Here is a 10,995-nt window from a genome sequence, read left to right as displayed (position 1 = left end):
TTCTTTGTACCAAAGTTAAGGAGCTGGTCTTTGGGGAGCGGTGGTGGTGAATTCATACAGTACCAATTTGCAGGGAAGTAGATTTTAGACAAATGGTGACACTTCATTTATCCAGCTTTGTTGAAGTTGCGTTTTTACCCAAGGGGATTTTTTCACGTGACTGAAGTTCCTTTGTCTTCAAGCACCAAAATGTTGATTTTAACCTCACTGATGGTGAGTGCTTACTTGGCAGTGTACTTGAGCATACACAAACTTTTTTGGAAGATTGAAGCATACTTTACTGTCACCATGAATTACTGTACTATTCTGTGATATGGGACTATTTTCAGGGACTCTTAAGAAAGGTTTGTCTCCTTTCTATATACCCTACAATTGAGTCCTTGTTTTGTTTGATTTGTTTCATTTGTCTCTTTACTGACAGCTGCCTTGGTTCTTGCCTGTCCCTGCCTTTAGATTATAGGGGCTCCTGTCACGCTAGATGCTGAGAAACCAGATGATCTGCTCTCCCCAACCCCTGTCAAAACTATGTCTAAGCCTCGATACATCAGTCCTGACTGTGAAAATCAAATTATATAGATTCTAAGTATAGGCTTAATGGGTTGTCTCTGAGTAAAAGTGTCACACAGGATTTGTGAGCTACTATATATATGTATGTGTTGTGTATATATATATATATATATGTATGTATACATGCACATATATATATAAAATTTTATATTAGTTTCAGGTGTACAGCATAATTAAACATTTATAGAATTTACAAAGTGATCCCTCCGATTAGTCTAGTGCCCACCTGGCACTATACATAGTTATAACAATATTATTGACTATATTCTCTATGCTGTATTTTACATCCCCGTGACTACTGTGAGCTATATTAGCTGATCAGAGAATTTTATTTCTCATTAATAGCCAATGTATATAAGTCTTTATTTTGTGTCGGGAGCTATGCTAAAACTTTTATGTACCTTACTTTGACAAATACTCCAAGCCTATGACATAAGACTTCTTGTTATCCCCATTATACAATAAGAAAAATCAAAGCTTAGAAATTTTAAATAACATGTCCAATTTGGTGATGGACGGAGGGTTGGGGGGGCTGGGAAAATGGAGTGAAGGGTTAAAGAAGTACAAATTAGTGGTTGATAGTTGGTCATGGGGATGGGGAGCATGGCATAGGGAATGCAGTTAGCATTAATATGATGGTTAAGTGGAGGGCCAGGGGAGGGAGGGAGCAATTGGGGGGATTGTTTTATATAGATGCCGAACCAATGTACTATATACATGAAACTAATTGAAATACATTTTAGAAAAGTTAAAAATATAAATAACATGTTCAGACTCTCACAGCTTTAAATAAATGGCAGAGCTATAGTATTTGAGCCCAAGTCTCCCTAATACCAGAGATGATTATTAATCCCTACACTATACTGCCTCATTCTTTTGCGGTCCCATAATCGAGGCTCCTGTTAAGTAACTGACTTGGAAGTGAGGAATGTGTTGACAGCTAAAATTTGTGGTAATCTGCAGTATGGCTGTAACTTCTAAGACTGAAAAGTGGCTGCCTACACATATAAATGTTCAAGCTCTTTCCCTCAGGAAGAAAAGGAGGCTAGGTTAAGGGTGAAGCGTCAGGGAGATTTGCTGTCTATTTAGAAACTGCCATTTTGCCTTGTTACACAAGGACATCTTTGTGTAAACTTCCTAGCTCACTAACCTGGTAGGTTCATCTAATAGGATCACATTCTTGAGGACTTTCTGGCAAAAGGATGAAGACTTCTTTGCAATTTACAGAGTACTGGATTCTTATCAAGTAAAATTAGTCTTGAGCTGTTTCACATAGAATCAGGGTAGGATGGGCAGCTGCCCCTCGAAGAGTGAATGGCACATATAAAGTTGTGTGTATTATATAGGATCTAAAGTCAGCTCTCAGGGAAAAAACATAAATCCAAATTATCCGTGAAAAATCTCCACCTTGGTGGAGATCCTAACCATTTCTTTGCAAGCCCCATCTGGGTGGTTTTTCCTCTGTTGTAGGACTACAAGTTTTGAGCACCCGATGACTTTTTTTGTATTTCATACTACATGACAGACATTTTCTGCTTCTTAATATTTTTTCACAATTGTCAGATGAAATGGTAATTCTCTTCGTGTACATTATGAAGCAAGACGTTGAAATACGATGCCTGCTTTATTTCCTGTCAAAGTACTTTTCCCACCCCTAAAACAAGCTGTGTCTACAGCCGTTTATCTGCTAGCAAATCTGTGAGAATAGAATCGAGAGGGCCCCGGAGACAGAAGTCATTTGTAAAGTGTTTCTGCTGTTTGTAAAAAGCAGAAAAGTGTTGTTGAAAACAAAAATGCATGTTTACAAAAAAAATTGGTGAAACGTGTGTAAATGCAATTATCAGCTATTAAACACGTTCTGAGCTCCTGGACAGAAATTTCACAGAAGGCCTTAGCCCTTCAAACTCCTGTAAGCTAGCTCTCTGTGTCTACACCCAGACAGCACGTGAGCTCTAGGGGACTATTCTAGGTGAAGGATGTGAAATAGATGAGGTGCGTGTGCCGCAATTTCTGATTGCTACACTCGTGGCAGACATTACTAATCAATCAGCATTCTTCTGCTGAATCTAGGTACTGCTTTGGGACCTTTCAGGACACAAAATCCACTTTAAATTGAGCAGAGTTAGCAAGTAAATTAATCCTGTTTGCCATCCTCATTGCAACGATTGGTAATGTTCTCTGCCGCCCACTCTACTCTCTGCAGGTGATGGGTTTAAGAAAGTCACAAACATCGTCCTTCAGGGGCAGTGCTCAGCTGTTCAACATTAGTCAATCATGCTTGTTACATTATATTTTCAAATACATGTTTTAAAACAAGTGGCCTATCAAAATTTGCACCTACATATCAGTGTCACATCATTTATACCACTAATCACAGGATCATGCATCCAAAAAATGATAGCACTTGGCAATTTAATAACTATAGACCAACATATACACAAAGCTCATTTTTTAATCATACAGTTCAGACCCAATAGATAGCATTTCTCTATCCGGTGGAATTAATACAGATCAATTTCTTATTTTACCTTGGCCTGCTCTTTACAGTTTCAAACCATTGCTTCCTTTAAAAGTCAGGCTTGTTTCAGAACAAGATGGTATAGAATCACTTTTCCCTCCTCCTCTTCTCTAACTATAAATAAATACCTTGGAAATTTATTTCAAAGACAATGCTAAAAGGACACTGAATGCTGGAAAGAAGATGATGACCTGACAAGGGACCTCAGGGCCTGAGGAACAACAATATGGTGCATTTTCTGGGTTTTCATCTCCCGTCTACCCCAGACTGGACTCTGGAGAGGCCTGTAACCCAGAACCACCAACAAGCACAGACAAGAGAGACAAAAAAAAAAGAGAGAGAGAGAGAATAGAGAAGAGAAAAAGAAAAGAAAAAATCTCGTCTTTTCTGTCGAAGGATAGGGAAGAAACCCATTAGACACCTCGTGGAGCGCCTCCAACCCTACTTCCATACTTGGGCACTAGCAGGTGGCCCACTTTTTTCACAGCAGCAGCAAGGAAGTCCCATGTTGTCTTGTCCTTCACACAATGGCATAAGGAGACACTCCCCAAAGGTGGCCCAGGGACACCATGCAGCCCAGAGAAGCACCTTTCAATATGACAGAAGACACCAGCAGATTGAGCGCAAACCCTAGCGACATCCCCAAAACAAAGTGGATCAGACCAGTATTGCGAAGGCTCAGAAAACTGCACTGTCATTGGTACTAACCAATAAAAGAAGCAAGAATTTAGGCACTACACCTAAACCAAACCTTTACTTGCTAGAATAAATGTAAATAAGATTAAGATGATCCTTAACATAACAACCCAAATTTCCAGGATACAATAGAAAGTCATTCATCATACCCCAAGCCAGGAAAACCCAATCTCAATAAGAAAAAGACAATCAATGGATATCAATATCGATATAATTCAGACACTGGAATTTATCTGGCAAGGATTGTAAAACAGTTGTAATAAAAATGCTAAAGCAACCAGTTAGAAATTTTCTTGGAAAAATGAAAATAAAAAACATTAGCAAGAACACATAAGTTATGAAAATTAAAGAAATGAAAATATACAGTAAAATAAAAAAACCTGTATGACCTCAATAGTAGAGTGGAAATGCCAGCATCTCAAATTAGGGGACTTGAGGACAGATCAATAAAATCTACTTGGTCTGAACGACAAGACTTAAAAAACAGGGGGACACATGGGACAATAACAAAAAAGCTAATATTTGTATCATCAGAGTCCCAGGAGAGGGTATAGTAAGGGACTGAAAAAATATCCAAAGAAATAATGGCTGAAAACCCCCCAAATTTGGTGAAAGATAAGCTCCAAATAGGATAACCTCAAAGAAATTCGTACCAAGACACATCATAATTAATCCAAAAATGAAAGGCTATGAAAAAAACCTTTAAAACAGGGAGAAACAACCAGGAAAGAACACTAATTCGAGTTCTATTTTAGTATTACTTATAGAGTAAACTATGAAGGCCAGAAAAAGTGACACATTTGTCAAGTGCTGAAAGCAAAGAAATGTCAACTTTGAATCCTATATGTGATGAAATTATCCTTCAGGAATGAAGTGGAAATAAAGATGTTCTCAGAGGAAGGGTAACAAATTCTGTTGGTTTCCCTTAGCCTCAAAAGAATGGCTAAAGGAAGCTCTTAAAACAGAAAGAAAATAGAAGTCTGAGACCTTCAGAAATGGGGGGGAAACAAACCAACCACAAAACCCAGAATAGGTAAGAATAGGAGTAAACATAGATAATTCTTCACTTCTTGAGTTTCTTTACTCATATTTTTCTGGTTGAAGCAAAAGTTACACCGCCATCTGATGTGGTAACTCAATGTGTATAAAGGAAATATATAAAATAATGGTATTTCAAAAGTGAGGGAGATAAAGGAACCAATTAAAAAAGGCAGAGTCTGGCAGAGTGGATAAAAAAAAAAAAACCCACGTGACCCAACTATATGTTGTCTACAAGTGTACATATGTAAGCAGAAAGTAAGTATACAACGTGACATTATGCAACAAATTTTAAAAAGCAGTAGTGGCTATATTATTACATAAAGTTGACTTCAGAGAAAGGAAACTACTAGAGACAAAGAGGGACCTTATATAATAGTAAAAGGATCACTCCACCAAGATATAGCAATCGTAAATGTGCACACACCAAACACCAGAGCTTTAAAATACATGAAAGAAAAACCAATAAGCACTGAAAAGAGAAATAGACAAATTCACAATTAAAACTGAGGATTTCAACACCCTACTCTCAGCAATTGATAGAACTGGAACAGAAAAAAAATGAATATCATCAACTAACACTCCTCCCAACGACAGCAAAATACGCATTCATTTCAAATGCCCCTAACATAGTTGCCTAGATAGATGATATTAACACATTTAAAAGGATTGAAATTATAGGATATGTTCTACATTCTGTAAATAGAGTATTTAAAGGACGACTTCCAGGTTTCTCACTTGGCCGTCTGGAAAAATGGTGGTTCTTCAAACTGAGATTAACTGGAACCAGTTTAATAAAAAATTTATATTTGGACATATTTATATTTTTCTTTCAGCTTTTTATATTGAGATAATACTAGATTCACATGTACGTAATACAGAAATCCCACGTGCCATTTACCCAGTTCCCCCAGTGGTAGCACATGCAAAAGCTATAACACAATATCACAACCAGGGTATTGACATTGATTAAGTCAAGATAGAGAATAGTTTAATCATTGATAAATTGGATGTCATGAAAATTAAAATACTTTGCTCTGTGAAAGAACCCATTAAGATGACAAAAAGACAAATTACAGACTGGGAGAAAATATTTTGCAAATCACATATTCAAAAGAGGGCTTGTATCTTGAATATAATAAGAACTTTCAAAATTCAATATTTCAAAAAAGAACAATCTAGCCAGAACATAGATAAAAGATGCACAGACACTTTATCAAAGAGGAAGGACAGATGGCAAATAAGCATATGAAAGATGTTCAACTTCATTAATCATTAGAGAAATGCAAGTTAAAACCAAGTGAGATGTCACTACGCATGTATTAGAATGACTGAAATTTTTAAAATGGTGATAAATTCAAATACTGGTGAGGATGCGGAAAAAAGTCATCCATTGCTGGTAGGAATGTAAAATGGTACAGCCACTCTGGAAAATAGGTTTGTAGTTCCTTTTTAAATGGACTTACCATACAACCCAGCAATTGCATTCTTGGGTATTTATCCCAGAGAAATCAAACTTATTTTCAGGCAGAAACTTGTGCACAAATGTTCATAACAGTTTTATTCATAATGACCAAAAAACCAAAATCTACCCAAATGTCCTTCAATGGGGAAATGGTTAAATAAATGGTGGTACATCCATACCATGGAACACTACTCAGAGATAAAAAGGAATGAACTCTTGGTACACAAAACTTGGATGAACCTCAAGGAAATTATATAGAGTGAATAAAAGCCAATCTCAAAAGATTGGATATATGCTGCATGATCTCATTTATGTAACACTCCTAACATAACATAATGATAGAGAGGGAAAACAGATTAGTGATTGTCAAGGGTTTGGGATGGGAAGAAGTGGGTGGCTGTGGCTAAAAGGGGTTACAATAGTCTTTTAATAATGGCACAGCTAACTGTCTTGAACATATTGTAGTTACACAAAGCTACACATGATAAAATTGCATAGAGCTATGCACGCGAATGTGTAATTGGTGAAATGTATATATGCTCTATGGATTGTACCAGTGTAAACTTGGTTCGATATTGTGTTATAGTTACACAACATGCTAACATTGGGGGAAGCTGGAGGAAGGGTGCAGGAGGCCCCCCCCCCATACATTATTTGCAATTTCCAGTGAATCTAATTATTTTAAAATAAAAAGGTTATTTATCGGTAATGAGAACATTTAAAATCTACCACCTTTGAAAATAAAAAGTTCAAAACTAGCATGACCAGTCATAGAAGCCATGCAATGTTGTCTTGCCACACATTTTGATATATTTTTTGACACTTTCACTGTTGCTTGCTCCCTATGAATGAACACAGTACATGGAAACATCAATGAAGCATTCTTTTTCAATTCTGTGTATTCACAGCGAAACTAATAGCATTTGTTCTCTGTGTTGTCTGAATCTTACTTTCACCATGTGCTTTTGTTTTCCATTTGGACGGAGCTGAACTTTTGGCTGGATCATCTCACCCCACTTTTTCTCCCCCTCAGGATGGTGGTGATGGTGTTTGTTTCAAAGAGTTCTCTCTCTCTCTCTCTCTCTCTCATTAAAAGTTCTTTTCATAGCCCCAAATAAGAATGCTTATTGCCTCTTTCCTTCTGCCTATCCCATTCTGTCTCCATTTGGGGATGGGACTTAAAGCCATTGGTTGCCTTAAATGTAACTTACTCACTTTATGTTCCAAGCTTTATTGTAGCATTCTAAGATTGAGCATTCAGCCACTTAGAAGTGTCGTGAGAGTCTAAGCAGCTAAGAAATCCTAGCGCCTTCTCTTGTATCTTTTCTGCAGTGAGTAACCTTGTATTCAGAGGGAAGAGAGGGAGAGAAATGGAGAACCATCAATTATAATTATACAGAACTATTCTTTGGAAAGCCTGAGTGTCCATTTATTCTTCTCCCCAGGGAGGGGAAAACCAAACTGAGTCATTATGAATAATGTTCAATAATACAAAATACCAAGACAACAGTACTTTTGAATAGTGACAGAGACCTGTAATGTAACTTTGGCATAACATTAAAGCTACGAAGCCTCTTGTTTATATCTTCCTGGAACAAATCACTTCTCAGACTCACGTAAAGCCTCAGAGCTGATGACAAAAGACAGACATTTCCTACTTATATGGAAAGAAAACAAAGACAGAGCTCCAAGTTCCCTGAATAGATGACAACCAATCGATATTGTAGAAGAGCAAATTCACCCCTTAACCGGCCCCCTCACTCTCCATCTATACAGTTTTTGGGAATTTGGTATCAACTGTGATCACCATGTTCTTTAGTAAAGAGCAGCCCGGATAAGACATACCTATTCATCTCGGGAGAGAAGATATCTTGTTGTATTTCTAATATAGCGTCTTGAATTCTTGAAGGGAAAAAAAATCAGAAAAGTTTATGTCAAAGCCGGGATGCAAGTTGAAGTTCTAAATTCTAAGGATGGCTTAGAAAAGGCTTACATCTAGATAAAGGCTTGGGAGTGGAGGTGCTAAAAACACTGCAGATGGCTTTTTCTTCTTCTTGAAGGGTTATTCCTAAATGAAGCAAAATTAACCACATACTGGATGGTATACCCTTCATCTTCTGCGCTTATACATTCAGCTTTTCTTAATTAAGGAATGGGAGAAGATGCTACCAGATATTTTTCTGAAACTGATACGTGATGGCTTTGCTACCAAAGAGATGTCCTTAGCTTGTGGATGGTTTGCTCTGGGTGGTTTTTCTATTACTGGTTGTAACATTTCTCACAATCTCATCCTCAGCTGCTCAGGGGTCCCTCCTGAAACTGACCCTACCCCTAACACAGATGAGCTCTATGCACCCACAGGAATATCCCAGAATCCCCCCCCCACGTGCCTGCCAGTCGACCTCTGATGACTTGCGGTCATAGTGAGGTTTGCGATCACAAAGCCTCTTCAGAATGCCCTGGTTTTCCACTGTGATTCTCACTAGCTCCCGGTTCCTTGTTTCTCTGTTTAAGCTGAAAAACACGAGATGGATGAAGAATGAAATTCTCCTCTTGGATAGGAGTGAGGGTGATAAAGTCGTGATGTAACAAACCCAGGCTGCAGCAGTACAGGGAGCAAGCTGTCCCGCAGAGCTGAGGCCCCGCACGCCCACTGAACCAGACTACTCTGGGAAATGTGCATCGCAGTGGTTGGTAAATTTAGATCAGTGATTTTCAGCCCTGCTATGCACTAGAGGATTCTACTCGATTGGTCTGGGGTGCAGCTTGGGCAATGGCATTTTATAAAAGCTCCTCAGGAATTACGTGAAACAAGAATTGAGAACGTCTGATTTCTGCGATGAAGGAAGGTCTTGCCTATGGATAAATCTTAAATGGCTGATGACAAGCTTTGCTTCTCCTCACTTTCCTCAGCTTTCAACTCAGTTTCAGGTATACAAGGATACTGAAAAGGCATCCTGACACTCCCCACCTCCCACATCTACCAAAGTTTTTCCTTTGCATACACTTCTATAACCCTGACCGCGCGGCATTATTATTTATTTACATAAATGTCTCCCCTACCACACCTTGAGTTCTCTGAGGTTAGGACATAATATATATATCTCATTTCATCTCTGTATTCCTGGTGCTGAGCACATAATAGTTGCTCAGGAAATCATTGTGGAACCAATTCTTAAGAATGCTGTGTCATAGTCCCAGCTACGGTCACCATTTTACAAAAGCACGCAGTGCTTTCTGGCAACAAACTCTGAATAAGACTCTAACAGGTCTCTTAGATGAAATAAAAATTAGCTCTTTAACACTAGGTCCTTGTTTTTGGTAGTTTTCATTCTCCTTAACGCGGTCTTTTCTATCATTCCTCAAAATAACTTCCTGTATTCCTTCCGCTCAGGAGAACCTAGTGTCAGGAGACACTAAAACTTAACAAGAGGAATGACTTTCCAAAGATGAAATAAAGAGGAAAAAAAACAAAAACAAAAATACTACCTCTTGGAAGGATATTCGTTCCAGCAATCCACCTTGGCAGGCCCGCGGTGGGCATTGGCGATTTTCTGGCACAGTTTCTTGTTTTCATATTCGATTTTGTCGATTCTCTTTTGTTCGCCCTGGTGAGAAACCCCACCCCTTCATGGTGACATCATCGCTACATGCTCTAACACACAATGGTTTGGCGTCCCCCTCCTTTGGGATTGTGGGAAAGAGGCAAACTGAGGGCCACAGTGGAGACGGGAAGCAGAGCTAAGGACACTGGGGGTGATGTGTGTGGGGAGGATGAGAATTAACAGATCTTTGGGTTAGGTAAGTATTTAGAAGGCTCTGGGAAACTGGACCTCTTTAGGACAGATAAAAATTAGGCAAATTGGCAGATGGCAAAAACAAATACCTGTAGTTTGCTCAGTTTTAAAATATGATGTGTGTGTGCCACTGGAGGTTTGGTGTCAACGGCAGGCTTCACTAGAGAAAGTTAAATAAAAATGAACAATGTTACGTCATAGGTGTGCATTCTAGACAATGACCCCAATTACTAAACGTTACAATTTTGAATTCTGACCTTAATCCAGTTCAGGAATTTTAGTTTAGTTTAATTTCCCAAACTGACATTTTCAAAGAGTTTTGAGCAGAAATGAAAGAATTGTGAGGGCTAGAGAAAGTAAAATTGACAGAGATAAATGTCCTTTGAATGCCTGAAAGAGCCTCTCTCCCACCCTCTCCCGGTATGACTAGCTTGTCTATCATGTGCTGAAGTGCTATCCTCCTTCTAGCTTACTTTGGCTTTGCAGAGTTTAAATGAGCATTTCTCTCAACTAAACTCCCTGAAAGAAGGTAAATTTGTCTCTGATGCTAATGATCTCTTGACCCAACTCAGTAGACAAGGCCACATCATCGTAAAGCCGTATACTGGTCTGGTTTACTGTCTATATCTCCAAAGTAGACCCTTTCTGAACCCCTAATTGCAGTGTCCAGCCTAAACAATCCACCTACCTATTTGTATTCTATTCTTGTGACATATGTAGTGGCCAAAGTCCAGTTTCTTCCTGAAGGCTGTGCTCTGTCTATGATTAGAGACGATAACTGGGTAGGCTAGATAATCCAGGGAATTGTTCATCTTCTCTTCCTAGACTCACTTCAGAAATGAGGCACCTAGGCTCCTCTGTGAGGTACTTAGCTGTTCCCATGACAGGTTGTCATAGTTACCCAGTTATGACAT

General features: G+C 38.6%; 1 protein-coding gene across 1 annotated transcript; it reads right to left on the bottom strand.

Annotated features, from left to right (window-relative positions):
* Window positions 1-7,179: 7,179 nt before the first annotated feature.
* On the bottom strand, window positions 7,180-10,981 carry CFAP97D1 (CFAP97 domain containing 1). The gene is made up of 6 exons (XM_016139663.2): window positions 10,770-10,981; window positions 10,171-10,241; window positions 9,774-9,892; window positions 8,675-8,798; window positions 8,130-8,186; window positions 7,180-7,624 (listed from the first exon to the last, which is right to left on the bottom strand). The coding sequence occupies exons 1-5, from the start codon at window positions 10,891-10,893 to the stop codon at window positions 8,130-8,132; spliced, it is 495 nt and encodes a 164-aa protein (XP_015995149.1). The 5' UTR covers window positions 10,894-10,981; the 3' UTR covers window positions 7,180-7,624.
* Between the last annotated feature and the right edge of the window lie 14 nt (window positions 10,982-10,995).

This window comes from Rousettus aegyptiacus, unplaced genomic scaffold (assembly GCF_014176215.1).
Source record: "Rousettus aegyptiacus isolate mRouAeg1 unplaced genomic scaffold, mRouAeg1.p scaffold_m13_p_6, whole genome shotgun sequence".
NCBI lineage: Eukaryota > Metazoa > Chordata > Mammalia > Chiroptera > Pteropodidae > Rousettus > Rousettus aegyptiacus.
Note: the sequence above shows the minus strand (reverse complement) of the source record. Positions and strands in the feature narration are given on the sequence as shown.

Coding starts and splice junctions, on each gene's coding strand:
- CFAP97D1 (XM_016139663.2), bottom strand. CDS start 10,893: ATGAACAATTCCCTGGATTATCTAGCCTACCCAGTTATCGTCTCTAAT. Junction 9,893..10,170: donor TAAAACTGAGCAAACTACAG/GTATTTGTTTTT, acceptor GTTTCTCACCAG/GGCGAACAAAAGAGAATCGA. Junction 8,799..9,773: donor AACGAATATCCTTCCAAGAG/GTAGTATTTTTG, acceptor CGTGTTTTTCAG/CTTAAACAGAGAAACAAGGA.